Genomic DNA, 22457 nt, shown 5'->3' on the forward strand with positions numbered 1-22457 from the left:
TCCAGCTGCCGCTGTGCCGCCGGAGCACAACTTCTGTTCTTATCCTGAAGCAAAGTTCTTAACCTGAAGCACTATTTCTGGGTTAGCAGAGTCTGTAACCTGAAGCGTATGTAACCTGAGGTACCACTGTATTTCCAACTTAAGAATGGAAAGTGAAATGCTTTAAAGACACTCACAAATCCAATCTAAAAATATATAGTATTTATATACTATAAATACTATATATTATATATTACTATATATAAATACTATATATACAACTGGGAATCACTGGCCTGCAAGGGCTCCAATTGGAGAATAGTCTCTACCAAAGGCATCATGGACTTTGAAGAAGCATGAACTCAGGACAAAAGGAAGAAACGTGCTAAGAGGAAGGCACATTTGGCAAACCCTCGTTGTGATCAGCTCCTGCCCAAAAACCTATGTCCCCACTGTGGAAGGATGTGCGGATCCAGAATTGGCCTCCACAGTCACTTACAGACACACTGCTAAGACAATATTCATGGAAGACAATCTTAATCAGTTACGAGTGATCACCAAAGAATATATAGTATCACTAGGATCAAAGGCCCCCTTCATGGATCACTGCCTTGCCGTGGCGAAGGGGCTTGAATAACTCAGAGAAGCTATGAGCTATGCCGTGAAGGGCCACCCAAGATGGACAGGTCATAGTGGAGAGTTTTGACCAAACGTGATCCATCTGGAGCAGGAACCGGCAAGCCACTCCAGTATCCCTGCCAAGAAAACTCCATGGACAAAGACAACAGGCATATAAAAGTTATGATGCTGGAAGATGAGCCCCTCAGGTCGGAAGGCATCCAACATGCTACTGAGGAAGAGCGGAGGACAAGTACAAGTAGATTCAGAGCTGATGAAGCGGCTGGGCCAAAGCTGAAAGGATGCTCAGTTGCGGATATGCCTGGAAGCGAAAGGAAAGTCCAATGCTGTAAAGAAAAAATATTGCACAGGAACCTGGAATGTAAGAACCATGAACATGGGTAAGTTGGAGGTGGTCAAAAATGAGATGGCAAGAATAAATATTGACATCCTGGGCATCAGTGAACTAAAATGGACGGGAATGGGAGAATTCAGTTCGGATGACCATCACATCTACTACTGTGGGCAAGAATCCTGTAAAAGAAATGGAGTGGCCCTCATAGTCAACAAAAGTGTGGCAAAAGCTGTACTGGGATGCAATCTCAAAAATGATAGAATGATCTCGATACGAATCCAAGGCAGACCTTTTAACATCACAGTAATCCAAGTTTATGCACCAACCACTGGTGCTGAAGAAACTGAAATTGAGCAATTCTATGAAGACTTACAACACCTTATAGAAATGACACCAAAGAAGGATGTACTTTTCATTATAGGGGATTGGAATGCTAAAGTAGGGAGTCAAGAGATAAAAGGAACAACTGGCAAGTTTGGCCTTGGAGTTCAAAACGAAGCAGGGCAAAGGCTAATAGAGTTCTGTCAAGAGAACAAGCTGGTCATCACAAACACTCTTTTCCAACAACACAAGAGACGACTCTACACATGGACATCACCAGATGGGCAGCATCGAAATCAGATTGATTATATTCTCTGCAGCCAAAGATGGAGAAGCTCTATACAGTCAGCAAAAACAAGACCTGGAGCTGACTGTGGCTCAGATCATCAGCTTCTTATAGCAAAATTCAAGCTTAAACTGAAGAAAGTAGGAAAAACCACTGGGCCGGTAAGATACAATCTAAGTCAAATCCCTTATGAATACACAGTGGAAGTGAGGAACAGGTTTAAGGATTTAGATTTGGTGGACAGAGTGTCTGAAGAACTATGGATGGAGGCTCGTAACATTATACAGGAGGCAGCAACTAAAACCATCCCAATGAAAAGGAAATGCAAGAAAGCAAAGTGGCTGTCCAACGAGGCCTTACAAATAGCGGGTGAGAGAAGGCAAGCAAAATGCGAGGGAGATAGTGAAAGATACAGGAAATTGAATGCAGATTTCCAAAAAATAGCAAGGAGAGACAAGAAGGCCTTCTTAAACGAGCAATGCAAAGAAATAGAGGGAAAAAATAGAATGGGAAAAAACAGAGATCTGTTCAAGAAAATTGGAGATATAAAAGGAACATTTCGTACAAAGATTACCATAATAAAAGACAAAAGTGGAAAGGACCTAACAGAAGCAGAAGACATCAAGAAGAGGTGGCAAGAATACACAGAGGAACTATACCAGAAAGAAATGGATGTCTTGTATACCCCAGGTAGTGTGGTTGCTGACCTTGAGCCAGACATCCTGGAGAGTGAAGTCAAATGGGCCTTAGAAAGCACTGCTAATAACAAGGCCAGTGGAAGTGATGATATTCCAGCTGAACTATTTAAAATTTTAAAAGATGGTGCTGTTAACGTGCTACACTCAATATGCCAGAAAATTTGGAAAACTCAGCAGTGGCCAGAGGATTGGAGAAGATCAGTCTACATCCCAATCCCAAAGAAGGGCAGTGCCAAAGAATGCTCCAACTACCGCACAATTGCACTCATTTCACACGCTAGCAAGGTTATGCTTAAAATTCTACAAGGCAGGCTTAAGCAGTATGTGGATCGAGAACTCCCAGAAGTGCAAGCGGGATTTCGAAGGGGCAGAGGAACCAGAGACCAAATTGCAAACATACGCTGGATTATGGAGAAAGCTAGAGAGTTCCAGAAAGACATCTACTTCTGCTTCATTGACTATGCAAAAGCCTTTGACTGTGTCGACCACAGCAAACTATGGCAAGTTCTTAAAGAAATGGGAGTGCCTGATCACCTCATCTGTCTCCTGAGAAATCTCTATGTGGGACAAGAAGCTACAGTTAGAACTGGATATGGAACAACTGATTGGTTCAAAATTGGGAAAGGAGTACGGCAAGGCTGTATATTGTCTCCCTGCTTATTTAACTTATATGTAGAATTCATCATGCAAAAGGCTGGGCTGGATGAATCCCAAGACGGAATTAAGATTGGCGGAAGAAATATCAACAACCTCAGATATGCAGATGACACAACCTTGATGGCAGAAAGTGAGGAGGAATTAAAGAACCTTTTAATGAGGGTGAAAGAGGAAAGCGCAAAATATGGTCTGAAGCTCAACATCAAAAAAACGAAGATCATGGCCACTGGTCCCATCACCTCCTGGCAAATAGAAGGGGAAGAAATGGAGGCAGTGAGAAATTTTACTTTCTTGGGCTCTATGATCACTGCAGATGGTGACAGCAGTCACGAAATTAAAAGACGCCTGCTCCTTGGGAGAAAGACAATGGCAAACCTAGACAGCATCTTAAAAAGCAGAGACATCACCTTACCAACAAAGGTCCGTATAGTTAAAGCCTTGGTTTTCCCAGTAGTGATGTATGGAAGTGAGAGCTGGACCATCAAGAAGGCTGATCGCCGAACAATTGATGCTTTTGAATTATGGTGCTTTAGGAGACTCTTGAGAGTCCCATGGACTGCAAGAAGATCCAACCTCTCCATTCTTAAGGAGATCAGCCCTGAGTGCTCACTTGAAGGACAGATCCTGAAGCTGAGGCTCCAATACTTTGGCCACCTCACGACTAAACGACTAAACAACAACAGGATCAAAGGCAAAATCCTCTGAATACCGGTGTCTAAGGAGTGGTAGAGGGAGAAAGCTTTGCACTTATGACCTGCGGGTTTACTACTGCAGGAAACAGGGAATTGGTCTTGATAAGCCAGGAGGGGGCAGACTTTTCCAATTCAAGGGCTGCATGAGCAACCCTTCCAGAGATAGGATAAAGGTCAATAGTGGTTGGCGCTACAAATGCCGTTCTGACAATAAAAGGGTACAGTTTCAATATACACGTGCAACCCACACAGCTTTCTCCACCCAGTCAAGCAGGGCTGCTGAATTCTTCTTGCTCCTGGGAGAAACCTTTTATCTGATCCAGCAGGGCTGCTTTTATGTTCTTACCTTAACGTGTTATTCTAAGTTACTCAGCAGGCTGCTTCAAAGCTCAGGTTACACCCATAAGACCTAGAAAGGTAAATCAAATCTCTTATGTCTGAAATGACTCTATTTCAGAAATGTTCTGAGCGGCATAAGAACATTATCCTGGATAGCTCAGTTGGTTAGAACATGGGGCTGATAATGCTAAGGTTGCAAATTTGATCCCCATATGGGACAGCTGCATACTCCTGCGTTGCAGGGGGTTGGACTAGATGATTCTCATGGTCCCATGAGTACATAAATCACATGTCTGAAATAGTACAGGAGAGCAATCCTGAAGCCATCTTGACTCTTAATGACACTAAATGATTCATCTGCAGAAGGAAATATCGTGGAAAAAGTTCTTCCCATAGTTCTTTTCACTTACAAATCGATTGTGCATGAGTTTGCTTTTTTTCTCCTTCCTCCAATCCCTTTTTCCATCTTTGCAATGGCTTCGGAGATCAGGGGTGGTGAACCTTCTCGGGAATATTTTAAGGGCCATATGGCTGCCAATTTGCTACAGACCAAGATTTGAGGATTTTTACTATTTGATAAATAGTTATGGTCGAATGCATAGGGTTGCCATGTTTTGAAGAGCAAAACAGAGGATGCTGTGACGGCCATTAAAAGCAAATAAAGGCAACTTGTATCAAATTTTACCCCTGAAAAAGAGGACGTGTCCTGGAAAAAGAGGACACATGACAACAGCAACGCTACCAGTGCTGAATATCCACTCTGTGGGCAAAGAAGGTTGTAGTAATGCAGCTCCACATATCCTCATAAGAAACAGATTAATTGGCTTCATTCCAGTCTGGCTTCAGGCCTAGCCATGGCACTGGAACTGCCTTGGTGACCCTGGCATTTGTTGTAAGAAAGATATAGGGGGTGTGATCCTCCTTGTTCTGATTGATTTCACAGCACCTTTGATACTGTTCACCAGTGTGGTTTTTCTAGAAAAAGAGGTGCTGGAATTCACCAGGAATATCTCCCTTGTTCTCTTATAATGGAAATGGGGCCTACCTGAGAGGTGCTAGACCTGAGTTCTAGTGAGTTGCAGCTAAAAAAAAGTCCTGCTGTTGACCATGGTATGTTTTTGGAGCATATTAAGGACGTGTGGGTTGGATCACTGTGTATCAATGGTTCCACTCCTACCACCAAAGCCATTTTTTGAAACTACTTATGGGAGGACACTGCCTGGTGGCTTAAGAACTGGAATTTCTGCTCCGTGTTATATGAACATCTCTATTAAGCTGGTGGGAGTTGTTATCAGGAGAGATGGTGTGAAGTATCATCTACATGTGGGTGATACCCATCTTTATCACTCTGTTGCATCTAAATTAAGAAAGACAGTCAAGGTGTTTGGCTGCGCCTTGGAGGTGCACATGGTTAGGTCAAGCCCTAAATTCCACAAAGTAGGGAGATGCACTGTACTTTATAGGATGGTTCTGGTTCTGGACAGGGTATGAGAAGACAATTCTTCCCTCTCCCATCCAACCCTGGTTACTTAGTACTTTGGATGAAGATCTGTTGATGGTGCCATGTATCCCTGCAGTAAAACATGGTGGGACTTAAGCATGTGCTTGGAGCACTCACATGCCAGTTCTTTGGAATTCTTTCCTTAAAAGTTAATTGGGCCCCAACATTCTTACATTTTTGATGCCATAGAGTCCTCTGAGCAGCACTACCATTGAATACAGCCCATGAATTGATAAAAAGCTTATAGAATCATACATCTATAGTGCTGAAAGGGACGCATTGCGTCATCTAGGTCAACCACCAGCAATGCAGGAATCACACCTAAAAATCCCTAACAGGTTGCCATTAAACTTCTGATGAAAAACTTCCAATGAAGGCGGTCCCACTACCTTCTGAGCTAATCCATTCCAATGCTGATCAGCTCTAACCCTCAGCAAGTTATTCCTAATGTGTAGTCTGAATCTCCTTGCTTATCATTTGAATCCCTTGATTCAAGTCCTACCCTCTGAAGTAGCAGAAAACAAGCTTGCTCCATCTCCCATGTGACAGCCCTTTATATATTTGAAGATGGCTACTATATCACCTCACTGTTCTCTTCTCAAAGCTAAACATATACAACTGCACCAATGATTCCTTATAAGGCTTGGTTTCCAGACCCTTGATCAGTCTGACCTACATCCTCTGCACAGATTCCAGCTTATCAATATCCTACTTAATTTGTGGCACCCAGAACTGGACACAGTCCTACTGGTCAGGTCTGGTTTAGATAAAATGGAGTGAAACTGTTACTTCTCTTGATCTGGACCCTATAATTCTGTTGATTCAGCCTAGAATAGCATTAGGAGTGCAGATCTCCAGCCAACCAGTGTGTAGTAAAATGAAAATAGAAGGGGAAATGTCAAATATATATATATATATTAATGAAAACAATATAGAAATGTATTATATTAGAGCAAATGGGTTCTAATCATGTGTATATTAGTCAAAACACGATGCAAAGTAAAAGTGTTTATTAGGAAAATTTCACACAAAAGTGCTGGTGAATTTTCATGAGCAATTCCCCGCTGTCCCCAAGAACCACATATAACTACAGAATTGTGGAGAGCTGATTTATGACTGGAAAAGTGACAAAATGTCAGAAGCTAAAGTTGGCAGATTCTCCCTTCCTTATGAATGACCCACAAATTCAAGAGATTTCCTCTCATAAGTTTTTGACAAAGTCTACAATCCTGTCCATCAATTCAACTGCAGCAGGGAATGTGAAGACACCTGCATCAAAGAGGTTTAGCACCGCATGAAACCCGTTCTTAACATGGAACCAGCTGACTTTCACCCCATTGTCCTCCAGACGTTTCTTGTACAACAATGTGTCATCTCGTAATACATCGTACTCACAGCTCACAGTCAGGGTTTCAGGAAGCTTCTGGATGACAGAGTCCTCAGCAAAAAGGCAAGAAAAATCGTCTTCTAATGTCTCTGATAATTGCCTATAGACTTCAGGTTCATAAGGAGCAAGTGGGACTTGTTTGTAGCCTCTTGCCTTAAATCTCTCAGGAATGTTGTCTGGACTCGCCCACTTCCCATATTTCAGCCTCATTGAATCTGGCACATGAGAGCCCTTCAGGAGCTGGCCTGCCAAAGAAGTGTCTTTTCCAATATACTTCATTCCAAAGTAAGCAACATTTTCCCGGAACAAGGGGGGCATTGAGCCATTCTGCTGATAGGAAGGTGTGTTGAGGTCCATAGCCTGGGAAGTCCCATAGATCAGCACTTGAGCCCGTAGTTTTGGAAGGTCTGATCTCTCCACCAATTTCTGGGCAACAACAGTAGCATAATTGCCCCCCGCACTGTCCCCACCAACAATGATCTTGGAAGGATCCACCCCATGGGAAGCTGCATTTTGAATTAAGTGTATGGTAGCAGCAAGGCAGTCCTTGTACTGAGCGGGAGGAAGGTGCTCAGGAGACAGGCGGTAGCTGCAGAATAAAACAGAAGCAAAGAGGTAAGCTTCCAGAATTTTTTCCAAACACATTCATGATCACATAAGAACACCAGAAGGGCCTGCTAGATCAGGCTCATGGCCATCTAGTACAGCATTCTGTTCTCACCAGGTCCAAGCAGCTTCCTATGAGGCACCTGCAAGCAGGGCTCAAGCACAAGGCCCTCTTCCCACCTGTGGCTTCCAGAAACTGGTCTTCAGCAGCATTCCTGCAAGTATCCATGGACAGCCCTCTAAATTCTTGCTCAGGCATTACTATATACAGTGGCACCTCGGGTTAAGTACTTAATTCGCTCCGGAGGTCCGTTCTTAACCTGAAACTGTTCTTAACCTGAAGCACCACTTTAGCTATTGGGGCCTCCTGCTGCTGCTGTGCCACCAGAGCACGATTTCTGTTCTCATCCTGAAGTAAAGTTCTTAACCTGATGTACTATTTCTGGGTTAGCGGAGTCTGTAACCTGAAGCGTATGTAACCCGAGGTACCACTGTATGTGGGATGTGCAGCCCAACTGGGATGTACACCCAGGGCTATTTTTCTAGAAAAAGAAGTCCAGAAATATGGTCCAGAAATCTCCATGAATCATGAACACCTCCCTCATTGTCTTAGAATGGCAATGGTGCCCACCTGAGAGGTGCCAGAACCCACCTGAGTGGTGCTGGAACTGAGTTCCTGTGAGTTCCCCCTGAAAAAGCCCTGTGTACACCCCATCTGCAGATGGTTAACCTTTGAACTCATGCAGAATCCTCTTCAAGAGGAATTACCTCAGGTCAGGGACAAATTCCAGGCAGGTAAGATCAAAGGTTGAGGGCACAAGACAGGGTCCATGATGCGGAAGTTAGACACTAACTAGACTCCCATTTGCAGGGTATGTGGAAGGCAGCCCTGAGTGCTTTGACCCTTTTATTAGTTCTCTTTTTCCTTCTATAAAAACTACACAAGACACACTATTTAAACAATTAAATAACATATACCTTTTACTTCCAGAGCCTCCAAATGTTCCTATTTTCCAGGGACATCCCTGATTTAGAGAAGCTGTCCTGGTTTCCACTTGGGACACGAGTTAATGGTGGTCGCTCCCCACTGCCCTCACATATTTATGAGGCAAAAAACCTGGCAATGTCCCTAGTGCGGTCAGGGGAAGCTCACTGCATCCTGCTGTGCCACATTAGCCTATGTCTGCCAACTTGAAAGGCAGAAAGGGTGCGACCCGGGAGTGTGTCCCTGCCATGGCTGAGCCTCCGTTTTGGGCATGATTTATGGTTGGTTCCTCCTCAATTTGGAGTATTGATTAGAGGCAATTTGGAATATTGATTAGAGGCACTCCTGGACCGACATATGATAATGGGCTGCAATCAATCAGTTGCCAAAAGAATGGAACTTGGCTCTTTGAAGGTATCTGAATGTTTTTCTTCCTGAAGCTTGAAAACCCACACAACAGCCAAGAAAGGAAGCGGGAGGACAAGGTGCTTTGTGCTTTCATATGGTTTCTAAATTGTCTTCTTTTTCTCATCCTCCCCTGTAAAATGAAAGAGACGTGCGTAGCCTTGGCTCTGTTATTCTGTCTGTCACCTTGGAAAAGAGGGGGGAGGCTTTTGATTTATGCTTAACAGGAATTTAACATGGGTTTTTTTATGCCCTCCCCCCTCAACCGAGGTTGAATGGACTTTATTTAAAATTATATTTGGATTTGGGACTTCCGGGTTAGCGCCATCGGTAATGGCGGAATTCCTCTGACTAGGAGGAATTTACTCCGTGAAAATCGGGTCTAGCCGTCACGGCGAAGGCGGAGACCCTTCAGAAATCACAGGCGGGTGAAGCCTGTGAACGTGGGATTCGGCGGGCACCCTTTGCGCCTCCCCTACTCACGGGGAAACCCGTTTTCGGGTCTCTGGAGCAAAGTGGGGTGAGCAGCGCGGTGCTGTGAATCGACTGCTTTTTCCATGGAGTGAAGCTGCGCAGCCATTGCCGGAGAGCGCTGACTTTTTCCTGTGAACAATTGGATTCTAAAAGACACTACCCATGAGTAGAACAAATTGGAAACTTTTAAAAGAAGAAAGACTCAATTCAGAATTGTAGCGGGGAGGCATAAACAGGAAGTCTGCCTTCCGCTTTTGTAAATAGAACAAAGCAAAGAGGCTGCAAGCTAGAGTCTTGGAAAGCCAATCGGAAAGGATTAATTTCAACCTCAAAAAATAGTAAATCCCCCCCTGGAAGCAGGAGAAGAGGGGGGGAGTTTCGGACTATTTATACCTGCGAGAGAGAGGGAAGGAAGCTAAAATTCCATTGCTCAGAACCTGGGAATGGGCTGCAAATAGGACAATAAGACTGCTGTATCTGAAGTGCACTCTGACTGTTAGCTGCCAAAGAGAGATACATTGTATTTAAATGTTTCTAACTGTCCCCCTCTGACTTTAAAGGGAGAAAGAAAGTAACTAAAAATTGAAACTAAATTTCCTGCTTAAGTTATGCTTTAAAAGGAGTTATTTTGGATCAATATAAGTACAGATTGTAACGGTTTCCCCCTAGAGGAAGTTTTGGAAACTGTTATAAGAGTTGGATCAGGGGAATTTTCCATTAGAAAAATAAAACTGCTTGACTGTGGGACTGACCTTGGATTTTCTGAGTGTTATGTCAGATGGGAAAGAAAAAATAGACTCGTCACTCCCAGAAAAACAACAAGATCTGGGAAGTCTTGGCAGTGAAGAGCGTCAGCATCTGGTCCTTCTGCCTCACCTGCAGCTGTACCAACATAACCTAAACCAAGAGGAATGACATCAGAAGAAGCTTTAGCGATTGCATTAGGTAAGATAAATGAAGCTTTGGAAAATCTTAGCAGGAAGGTAGAAGCGACAAATGTAAAAGTGGATGCATCAAATGCGAAGGTGGACGCTGCAAATACCAAAATTGATATAAATACAGAAAGTATAAATATTTTGGGACAAAAGGTGAATACCAACAGAAACTATACAGAAATTGATACAGGCATCTGCTTCTACCCGTCAGATTGCAGAGGAAACTAAGGAAAAAGTGGCTGCTATGGAAGTCAAGGTAACTCAATTAGAAACAAAGAGAGTCCCAGATATAGAGAGACAAGTTGAGGACCATAAGCTGATTCTTTCTATGATTGAGCTCAAGGAAAAACAGACGAACTTGAGGATCAGAGCTGTACCTGAATTGGAGAAGGATAGTTTGATAGAATTTCTTACGCAGGAATTTGCAGAGTTTTGGAAGTTGGATTTGGAACAAGAAGGAGTGAAAATTGTGAGTGCCTTTAGGCTTGGAAGAGGAGGGAAGAAGAATAGACTGTTTGATTACCCTCCGATCTAAAGAAGAGAGAGATAAAATTTTGGGTTGGCACTTTCAGAAGACTTTGGAAATACTGCAGACAAGAGTGGAAATATTCAAAGATATTCCAAAATACCTTTTGGACCTTAGGTCCAGTTATGGAGATTTGGTTGCTTTGCTGAGAAGGAACAGAATCATCTTTAGCTGGGAATTTCCCCAAGGCCTATCCTTTAGCTTTAAAGGAAGGAAAATAAAAATAAGATCAGTTGAGGACAAAGAAGAATTTCTGAGCAACCACGGAGAGGATTTACAGAAGGGACTTGGAAAAGAACCAGGAGTATCGGACAGACGATCACCAGATAGAGGACTAGAGCAAAGAGTACTGGACAGAAGATCACCTATACTGGACATAGCAAAGCTATCTTTTGGACTGGACTACCCAGTGAAAGGGATATCAACACCACTGACAGAACAAGAGCAAGCACTGGGCGCAGTTGGAGGAGACTTAAAGTAACTAGATCATGGCACTGCAAATATTAAGTTGGAATGTTAATGGGATGAACTCCCCTGAAAAAAGACGAAGAGTCTTTCATGTATTAAAAAAAAGAACAATTGGACTTAATTTGTTTACAAGAAACATGTGATAAGGCTACATAGGAAAATATTGATAAATAAAAGATTGGGACATGAATTCATTTCATCAGACAAAGTTTAAAAAAGAGGAGTAGTACTTTACGCAAAGGAGAGCCTATCACCGAAATTTCTTTTTAAAGATGACCAAGGAAGATATGCAGCAATTGAAATCCAATCACAAGGAGAGAAATTTTTGATATTAGGCATTTATGCACCAAATGAGGGAAAATCGGAATTTTTTAAGAAGTTACATGAGACTCTGATGGACTATATGGACTATAATATGATTTTGATGGGGGATATGAATGGAGTGGTGTCTACAAACATGGACAAGGCACAGAGACAGGTAGTCACTAAGGATGGTAGATTACCAAAGACTTTCTTTGACATGACTGACAATATGGATTTAGTTGACATTTGGAGAATTAAAAACTCTCTGGGAAGAGAGGGAACCTTCTTCTCTGAGGCAAAAATGACATGGACAAGAATTGATCAAATTTGGGTAACTAGAGGGCTGGCTCCAAAGACTAGAAAGGCGGAAATATGCCCTAATACCTGCTCCGACCATAATGCTGTAAAAGTGGAATTGAAACTAACACCAATTGGTTCCTTCAGATGGAGGATGAATGACACATTGTTTAGGAATGAAGAAGTGACTAAGAAGGCCCAAAAAAATCTGAGAGACTATTTTGAGATAAATATGAACACTACTGTAGAAAAAAGAGTAATTTGGGACGCAAGCAAAGTGGTTATGAGAGGATTTTTGATACAACAGAATACGATTCAAAAGAGAGTTCAAAATGAGAAAAAAGATAAGATCTTGGAGAAAATAAAGGAAGGAGAGAAGAAATTGAGAGCAAAACCAAAGTCGCAGGAGATTCTGAAAGAGATAAAGTTGCATCAAGTACAATATACAAAAATGATGAACCAGGAAATAGAATGGAAAATTAAACAGATGAGACAAAAGACATTTGAATCAGCAAATAAATGTGGAAAACTGCTGGCTTGGCAAATGAAAAAAAAGACAGAAACTTAACACTATTACAAATTTGGAAGTAGAAGGAAAAAATATACAGAATCCAGTGGAGATTAGAAAATGTTTTCAGAGGTATTTTAAACAACTATATACACAGGAAACCCAGAAACAAATGGTCATTGATCATTTCTTGAAAATAAATGGATTACAAAAAATCTCTCAAGAAAATAAGCTAATGTTGAATTACAAAATAACGGAGCAAGAGATAGAAGGGGCCATCCAGAATATGCAACTGGGTAAATCTCCACGACCCGACGGTTTGACTTGAAGATACTATAGATCACTGAAAGAATTGATAATACAGCCATTAAAGGAAGTTTGTAATGAAATATTGGAAGGGAAAAGGGCACCAGAGTCGTGGAAGGAAGCTTATATTACACTTATACCGAAAACAGAGTCTGAGAAGACAGCTTAAGAACTACCACCCCATATCTTTGCTTAATGTGGATTATAAATTTTTTGCAGATATTATGGCCAAAAGATTAAAAAAGGTACTAGTAGAAGAAATTCATAAAGATCAAGCGGGCTTTCTCCCGGGCAGACATTTGTCTGACAACACGAAGAACATAATTAACATTTTAGAAAAGTTACAAGTGAATATCAATACTAAAGCAGTTTTGATATTTGTGGATGCGGAGAAAGCCTTTGACAATATTTCTTGGAGTTTTATGAAGAAAAATTTACAGGGGATGGGGGTTGGTCAAGGGTTCAAAAATGGTACAGGTGCAATTTATTCAGAACAAAAGGCTAAATTAATTGTGAACAATGTAGTGACGGAAGAATTTAAGATAGAGAAAGGAACACGACAAGGTTGCCCAATCTCTCCATTGCTTTTTATATCGGTCCTGGAGGTGCTTTTAAATATGATTAGAAGGAACCAAACAGTTAAAGGTATACAAGTTGGAGCCAAACAGTACAAACTGAAAGCATTTGCTGATGATTTGGTATTGACATTACAGGAGCCAGAATCTAATACTAAAAGAGTACTGGAACTAATTCAAGAATATGGCCAGGTAGCGGGCTTTAAGTTGAATAAGATGAAAACTAAGGTTTTAGAGAAAAACCTAACAGTGACTGAGAGACAGAGGTTTCAGAAGGAGACAGGATTAACATTGGTTAAGAAAGTGAAATACCTAGGGGTTAACATGACTGCTAAGAATGTGAACTTATTTAAGGATAACTATGAAAAATGTTGGATGGAAGTGAAAAAGGATTTAGAAATATGGTCAAACCTGAAGCTATCATTGCTAGACCGAATTGCTGCGATAAAGATGAATGTATTGCCAAGGATGTTGTTTTTGTTTCAAACATTGCAAATTTTGGATAAAATGGAGTGTTTCAAGAAGTGGCAGAGAGATATTTCTAGATTTGTCTGGCAGGGCAAGAAGCCTCGAATAAAATTTAAGATATTAACTGATGCTAAAAAAAGAGGTGGATTTGCCCTGCCGGACTTAAAACTTTACAGTGGTGACTCGCAAGACGAAAAGAATCCGTTCCGTGAGTCTCTTCGTCTAGCGGTTTTTTCGTCTTGCGAAGCAAGCCCATTGACGGCTTAGCGGATTAGCACTATTAGCGGTTTAGCGGCTTTTAGCGGCTTTTAGCGGCTTTTAGCAGCTTAGCGGATAAGCAGATAAGCGGCTTAGCGGCTTAGAAAAAGGGGGAGGAAGGGAAAAAACCCCACAGGAACTCACAAGACATTTTCGTCTTGCGAAGCAAGCCCATAGGAAATTTGTTTTGTGAAGCACCTCCAAAACGGAAAACTCTTTCGTCTAGCGAGTTTTCCGTCTTGCGAGGCATTCGTCTTGCGGGGCACCACTGTATTATGAATCAGCCGCATTTTGCTGGCTGAGAGAATGGATGCTTCTTGAGAACACTGATGTGTTGGATTTAGAAGGTTTTAACAATGTTTTTGGGTGGCATACATATTTGTGGTATGATAAGGTCAACGCACATAAAGCGTTTAAAAACCATATTGTCAGAAAAGCACTGTTTAATGTTTGGATAAGATATAAGGACTTGCTTGAAAATAAAACCCCAAGGTGGCTCTCACCAATGGAAGCGAAGGCTCAGAAAAAGCTCAATATGGAGGCCAAATGGCCAAAATATTAGGAAATTTTGGAACAAGAGGGAGACAGACTAAAATTGCAGAGTTTTGAAAAATTAAAAAATAGAGTGCGAGATTGGCTTCATTATTACCAGATAATGGAGGCATATAATTTGGACAAAAAATTGGCTTCCAGGTGGAAAAATCAAAATTGGAAATAGAGCTGTTAGATCCCAAGAGTAAGAATTTGTCAAGAATGTATTACTTGCTGTTGAAATGGAACACTCAGGATGAAATGGTAAAATCAGCCATGATTAAATGGGCACAAGATGTTGGACATAATATTATGACGGCTGACTGGGAACAGTTATGGACCACAGGTATGAAATTTACGGCATGTAATGCCTTAAGAGAGAATATAATGAAAATGATTTACAGGTGGTACATGACACCAGTCAAGCTTGCAAAAATTTACCATTTGCCCGATAATAAATGTTGGAAATGTAAAGAGACTGAAGGCACATTCTTTCACCTTTGGTGGACATGCCCAAGGATTAAGACTTTCTGGGAGATGATCTATAATGAAATGAAAAAGGTATTTAAATATACCTTTCTGAAGAAACAAGAGGCCTTTCTCCTGGGCATGGTCGGCCAATTGGTGCCAAAGAAGGACAGAACTTTCTTTATGTATGCTACAACAGCAGCAAGAATACTTATTGCAAAGTATTGGAAGACACAAGATTTACCCAACTGGGAAGAATGGCAGATGAAGGTGATGGACTACATGGAACTGGCGGAAATGACTGGCAGAATCTGAGACCAGGGAGAAGAGTCGGTGGAGGAAGATTGGAAGAAATTTAAAGACTATTTACAGAAACATTGTAAAATTAATAACTGTTAGAAGGATGTTGGAATAATATTATATGATTTTAGCAGGAATGATATAAAGGATTTGGGAATAACTGACTGTTAATTGGTGAAAGGAGGAAAAGTAAAGTTACATTATATTAAGATAATTTACAGGACTAAAATTTTAAAAGAGGGAAAGGATTTGCTGAAATGGATAATTGACCTAGAATACAAAAAAAGGGAGGTGTGAGGAGGTCAAGGAAATAAGCTAATGAAAGATTAGTAATAAGGAGATTTGATGTATTTTTTTTGGCGTTTGTTTTTTTTTAATGGATTTTATTTCTCTGTTTTTTCATATTGTGATGTGTTGTTTTGTTTTTGTTTAATGTGGTATTTTTACTTTTTCTTTCTGTAACCTTTAAAATTTTAATAAATATTATTTTTTTAAAAAAATTATATTTGGATTGGACCGGGAGTGTGAGGGAGCGGTGTGGAGCAGGGAGAATGAATGGCTGCTGAATAGATCTGACAAGAGACTGAACTTGAGAAAATACTTTGTCTTTAACTGTTTGCCAAGGAAGAACTCCAGAGTGGAATGTTAATGGCAGAGATTGTTTATGTACTCTGTGAGTTATTTAGGCTGCAGCCAGTATGCTAGTTGGTGAACAGTGAAAGGAATGGAATGTGACCTCGAACCACCCAGATAAGCTGGCAAAGAACAGAACAAAGGAAGATAGTAATTAATTCTCTTAGCTCACCAGGTCTGAAACAACAATGTAAAAGAAGGACTACATACATGAAATGGATTATATATTGATAAGATGTAACAGAGGCACTGTTTGTAAGGAGGAAAAACCAGTCAGCTGCAAGGATGGACTAACGTCTAGTGAAGGATGACAACTGAACATTAAACAAGAGAAGATGCAGCTGCGGGGAGGAATGATCGACACATGTTTGCAACAGGAGCGAGAAACCTGATTTTAAGAAACTGTATTAAATTTAAGGAATTTTGTCTGATTTGTAATAATTTGGAAAATTAATTTTAATTTTTTTTTAAAAAAAAAATAGAGCGGCTGTCCTGGTTTCTGATTTGATCTCGTAATGTGCTGCTTTCCCGTAGGACATCCATACTTTCATTGGATAAATGTTGGAGGGTTTGGAGTTACCCAACTCCTGAGCTATCTGAAGGCAATCCTGTATAGGAAAGGTTTTATTATATTTTGTATATGTTGGAAGCTGCCCAGAGTGGCTGGGGTAACCCAGTAAGATGTGTGGGGTATAAAAAATAGAATCATCATTATGGAATGGGATGTCCCTATTTTCATCAGAGAAATGTTGGAGGGTATGTACTTAGTGCACTTGCAGTTGCAGCTAAAATATACAATGCAGGTGAATGCTTCTTAAATTGCTAATTCATTTTAGAGCTTCTCCTGGAGCTGGAATGGGGTTAGTTTAACCTCTGGTTAACTGAATTACTGTGTCCCGAAATGATGCACACCTAAAAAGTATGTCACATAGATAAAACTGTTACAGATTAACTAACCCTGAGGCAGACAGCAGAACAACAGTTCAGCTGCTCTCACGCAAAAGACTGTTAATAGCTGCCGTACCAAGGGCCATAACTGCCATAACTGCCATAGGGTGTATGACATCAGAGAATTCTACAGCTCTTGCAATTAACCCTTTACATATATATGAATCTCGGATGCTAACATCCTAGAAAGGAAGGATTTTGCCTGGCGGGGGGGAAGAGTGGCATTTGTGAGACCTGAGGGCAAGAGGCACAGCTGGGTGTGTGAGAGAGAGACATTTGAACCCTGGTTCTGAAGGGTCCACCCCCTGCTTCACACAGGTGTGTGAATCCTGCCCTTCCAACCACCAAATGCTGATTGACACAGTAAAAGGTCATAAAATACTACTAACAATAATTTTAAAAATCAAAACACAAGAGAGCACAGATAAAGCAATGCTCCGGAGGCATAGAGTAGCTGGTGAATAAAACAGAAGCAGAGTTTTAAGCTTCCAGGATCTTTTCCAAATACATCCATGAGCACATAGGATTCCAAGAAGAGCCTGCTGGATCAGTTATAGCAGATACAATGCATGTGAAAGTCAGCTGGATCGTGCCCCTAAAAAACTGACTTTTCCAGGGAAGCAGAAAAGAGCCAGGGAAGCAGAACCCTTCAGGATTGGATCCAGCTGGTGCAATACCATTTGCCACTTGCAACTTTCCCTCCCGCTTCTGTTTAGATGCAGGGGCATGACCTCTCATTTACCTGTTCCTTCCTGACTCTAAATTTAATGAGAGATTTAGTTGCCATGTGTCCAGATTTTCCCAGGCACATCCAGAATACAGCAATGTCAGGGCCCAAATCAGAAACAATGTCGGGGGAAATCCGAACATATGGCAGTCCATGTCAGCAGTGCCGTTTCTGCCATTTTCCCATAAAAATAGCTCAACAACTTTTCTGTCTGGATTTTCCCTGTTTGAAATATGGCAACTCTATAAAAGCCCTAACTGAACATTATTAGCCCCATCTCTGAATTTATTGTAAGCTGGATCTGGGTTGGGTGGTCTCCAAGTTGAGGCTGATCTGGAGGCCCTGGTTAGGGGTGCTGTGCGAGTCCTTATGCCCAGCTCATAGTCTCCCCACAGAACTGAGCATTTTCATGTCTTAGGTGCATGAGATCACAGAACAGAATGTTGATTGCTTCTGGGTTCCATTTCCGGTCTGCCTCAATGGAGGCAGCTCCCACAACAGCAGGAGATTGTTGGTGAAGAAGCAAACAAGGATGACTGAGAGTAATTATCCTTGCAAATTCCACCCCCCCCCCCCGGGATAGGGGGGAATGGGCTTCACTTGCAGTTTGTCTCGGTATCTGGCTCTCACTCCAGCATGGAAAGCGAGAGGCAGGGAGGCGCTGAGTGCAAAAGCAGTTCGCCTCCCAATAACCCTCCTATGCCGCCATTAAGAAGCAGAGGCTCTTCTGTTAATTAGAGTTTAATTTCGACTAATGTACAAACACGTGCTAGAAGAGATGACATTATACACTGCAGAATTGAAGCAGCTGCAAGTTCATTAAGGTTTGAACTTGAAAGAAGACTTCATTTGGTGTAAAAGACGGCGAGAGGAGGGGAGCCTACGGCTTCTTTATATAAAGTTTTATTCTATACTTTTATGATTTGGCAGTTCTCCTTTGAAATGCTAGTTCAAATTATGGATGTACAGATGAAGACGGTGAAAACTGGATAGCAGCTATGGAATATAACATCAAATGGAACTGTGTGTGTAAAAAAAACCAAAAAGGAAAAAAGGGAGGGAAGCTCTATTTTGCAAAAGGTTTGTGATGGAAACTTAGAGCTGACTCTTCCCTATCCTTTATTATCCTCAGACTGAACTGAATAATGCTAAAAGGACTTGGAATTTAATTAAATTGGAAGTGTAATCGCTTAACTTCGGCTGAACGGAGGGATGAGAGGAATCTGTGAGCTTGCCAAGGAGTTGATAAGGTTCATTACTGAGTTATTTGAAGTTCAACAGCTTACTCTCCTTCCAAGGATGAGAGAAAAATGGCAAAAACAGAATATTTATTGGGACAGTGTGATGTGTGCAGCTGCTGCTAAAGTTGCAAAACAATGAAGCACAGGATGGAGCAATGGAGAACTTCTGAAACAACAATGGGACACTAGCTCTGCCCAAGGCATGATGGAGAACAGCAACAACTGGCAAAATATAGGCATAATATTTTGCAAGGACAGGAAGAAACATTGCAGACAGAATAATTGCAACACACAGGAAGAACCAGTAGAGTGTTTGAATGCTTCACCTGTAGTTTATAAATAATTTAATGTGTCAATACAAATGGAAGTCATTAATTCTAGCACACAGGAGGGTACCTAAATTGTATAATTTGGCATCTGAATGATTGGTATTACATATGCATTATAATTTGGCATTGTTATAATAAAGTATTATATTGTAACTGAAAACTAATAAAAAATAATATTGGAATGTTGACAGCTTTCACGGAGAGCCTTTCTCTCCTGCAAAGAATATGGCAAGGGATGCCATCAAAATACAGCAACATGCTGGGTGCAAAGCACACACACACACATTTTTCATTTGAAAGGATACGTGGTTGCATTTACTTACCCAACAGACACAACCACTGAATCAGTCTCCTTGGCGATTTTGCTGCAGACATCTTGGTAGCACCCTAGCAAGATGAGAGGGAAATTTTAAATAGGGAGGTAATTATCTGCTGCCTCCAGTCTTGCCTTTAAAAGCACATTTTTAAACAGCAGTCTTCCGATATATAATGTATTTGTACATGCAATTTTTACAGACATAAACCTCCCAAATGCCCACCTCAAAAAACATTTCTCCAGTCAGCATGGTCAAAGGTCTGGGATCATGGCTCTTGCATTTCAGAAAGCAAGCTCTGTGAGGGGAACAGTATTCTCCCACCACCACCACAATATCAATGTCTAATAATGGCAAGCTCTCCTGAGTCCCCACTTGATTCTCGCCTTCCTTCCTCCTGATGTTACTATTTTATAGGTAAAAAGGTAAAGGACCCCTGGATGGTTAAGTCCAGATAAAGGTGACTATGGGGTGTGGCGCTCATCTCACTTCAGGCTGAGGAAGATGGCGTTTGTCCACGGACAGTTTTACGGGTCATATTACCAGCATGACTAAAACCACTTCTGGTGCAATGGGATTACTAGGTTGCTACTTTATAAGCTGTTGCAACGCAATGTCACTGTGTTCTGTAGCCAAGAGTGTCAGTATTAATTGCTAACTTGTGAAATTGCATTTTGTCTTGCAAATGAAAGCTGGTACAAGTGCAGTTTGTTGATTTGTTGACCTATTTAGCAAATGTGGGTGTAGTGGCTGTGGGGTGAGGTGAGGGATTGGGTCAGGTGTAAATGAGGGGGTGGCCAGGGGAGGGAGGGCGGCTGGGTTAATAAACAGAGCGATCAGGAGCAGCAATTATTATATGCTGTATTGCCCCAAATATAAGCCACACTTTCTTTCCAGATTCCGACTGTGAAAACTTAAAGTGCGGCTTAAATTCAAGACCTTACGAAATATCCTTAATAGAGATGTGGAGTCTGGGAAGCCATGATAACAAGAGCCTCCATTTGTTTGTTTCTTCCTGTTGATCTAAGTCAGCATATATGCATATAAATAAAAATAATCCAAAGCACACGTGTGCCCCTTGTCCCTTCAGGAACTACCACCAACATTCTTGTATCTCAGCCCAGTAAACCTCTCTTACATTGATATCTTAAGCACTTCTACCCAGAAAGGAAATTCCAGCTAAACATTAGGAACACCTTTCTGATGGTACGAGTTTTTCAACAGGGAACGGACTCCCTTGGAAGGTGGCAGGGCTTCTTCAGCTGTGATTCCTTCATTGTAGGGTATTGGTCTACATGACCCCTTGGGATCCCTCCCAACTCTCCTTTTCCATGATTCTACATGGGCTTACTTGAGTTCAATGGGGCTTGCCTCTAGATACGTGTTCACAGGCTGACAGCCTTAATCTCTTACCAATGCTTCCAATCATCCCAGCTCCTCCATGAAAGAACATAAATCCTTTTCTTGGGCCAGCAGATGGTGCTTTGGGCTGATAAACCCTCACAGGAACCCCGTCAAAATGCAGATCTTTGGCGGAGAGGCTGGGATCCACTCTTGGATTCCAGAAATTCATGAGGAAGCGGACAACGGCAACCTGTCTGCAGACACCCAGCAGTTCAAGACACTTCCCCTGTTAGGCAAAGGAAAAGTTTCATGAAAATAGTGCCCACATTTGCATCCTATTCACAGGGGGTGGTATCCAAATAAGTCCTATTTAAAGTAGACCCATGGAAATGAATGAGTGCATGTTAGCCATGTCCATTAATTTCAATCCTTTCATTCAATGCTTAGAATGGGACTATCATTAGAGGCAGCCCTGGGTCACAATAAGCGATCCAATGGTTTGGCTTGATGTCGAAACCCAAAAGCTTTCATAAATCATGGTTTGTTTGGCCACCCCAACCCAAACACCAGCCAAGGTGCAGAGTCAAAAGAAGCTTTGGAGAAACAATCCACAATCTGCTTGCTTGCCTATGAGACCATATGTGTTTTCCTGAAGAAACCATGATGTAAACAAACCATATTATTAGTGTGAATAATATATTTGTCTCTATGTGTGCCCCTCTACAGGTTAAAAATAAAGCCCTTGTTAAATTTGATAATATCTTCATCCATCATCATCATCAAGTAAACTCATTGATTTTCCTCATTTCATGCTCTATTGTGCAGTATGTATATGAATTACTGAAATATATAAACTGTTATTATTAAATAAATTTGTATACCGGCCTTCATACAAAGATCAAAGGGTGGTTTGCAGAATAAAAATACTAGATAAAAACACAAAATACATAATGAAAAGAAGTGCAAAGCAAACCAATAACACCTTTAAAAGATATAGAAGTGGTATATATAAAATATATAGAAAACAAAAACACCCCTCCCTCAAACACATTTAAAAGGACTTAGAAATGTTTTTGCCTGACACCTAAAGATGTATTAAAGATTGCTAATAAGAATAAGAATAATTACATTTCTTAATCACCTTAATAACATAAGAACATAAGAACCTGTTGCTTCACTTGCTTCACCTGTTTCTCATCCAGCCCCCAACTCACCATAATGGCAAGTTTTGAAATGTTAAAATGACTGAAAATCATAAAGAAAAAAATAAAGATGCTTCTTCTTCTTGACATCATCATCAGCAGCAGCAGCAGCATCATTTCTTAATCACCTTTCACATAAGATCATAAGAATAACCTGCTGCATCACATAATGCCTCAACAGGTCCCCAACTTACCATAATGACCATCATAATGACAGTCCAGTGAATGACCCGAAGCTTTAATGGACTGTCAAATCCAGATGGGATTTTACTCCTGGAAAGATCATAATAAATTGCAAAGGAGAGAAGCAACAGGGAAAGAATCCCTATAACTCCAGTCACCCCAAGCAGGAGGCCCAGAAGAAGCTCCATTTCACTGTTCCAAAGAGTGCAAGGGAAACATTGAGTCAACACTGGAAGAATTTCTACTGTGTGGCTCCACCAGAGGTGTCTATGCTACTAAATAGGCTGTAG

At 41.3% G+C, this 22457-nt stretch overlaps 1 protein-coding gene across 1 annotated transcript; it reads right to left on the reverse strand.

Annotated features, from left to right (window-relative positions):
* Positions 1-6441: 6441 nt before the first annotated feature.
* LOC307222077 (arylacetamide deacetylase-like 4) lies at positions 6442-22438 on the reverse strand. Its single transcript, XM_079987148.1, has 4 exons — positions 22179-22438; positions 20852-21068; positions 19448-19511; positions 6442-7422 (listed from the first exon to the last, which is right to left on the reverse strand). The coding sequence occupies exons 1-4, from the start codon at positions 22353-22355 to the stop codon at positions 6648-6650; spliced, it is 1233 nt and encodes a 410-aa protein (XP_079843274.1). The 5' UTR covers positions 22356-22438; the 3' UTR covers positions 6442-6647.
* Positions 22439-22457: the final 19 nt, after the last annotated feature.

This window comes from Podarcis cretensis (assembly GCF_951804945.1).
Source record: "Podarcis cretensis genome assembly, chromosome: 8".
Classification (NCBI taxonomy): domain Eukaryota; kingdom Metazoa; phylum Chordata; class Lepidosauria; order Squamata; family Lacertidae; genus Podarcis; species Podarcis cretensis.

What these genes read in the sequence shown, in the direction of transcription:
- LOC307222077 (XM_079987148.1), bottom strand. Translation starts at nt 22,355, where the DNA reads ATGGAGCTTCTTCTGGGCCTCCTGCTTGGGGTGACTGGAGTTATAGGG. An exon ending in TCATTATGATGGTCATTATG is followed by an intron (nt 21,069 to 22,178) that starts GTAAGTTGGGGA and finishes TTTGCCTAACAG; the next exon opens with GGGAAGTGTCTTGAACTGCT. An exon ending in TCAGTGGTTGTGTCTGTTGG is followed by an intron (nt 7,423 to 19,447) that starts GTAAGTAAATGC and finishes TTTATTCTGCAG; the next exon opens with CTACCGCCTGTCTCCTGAGC.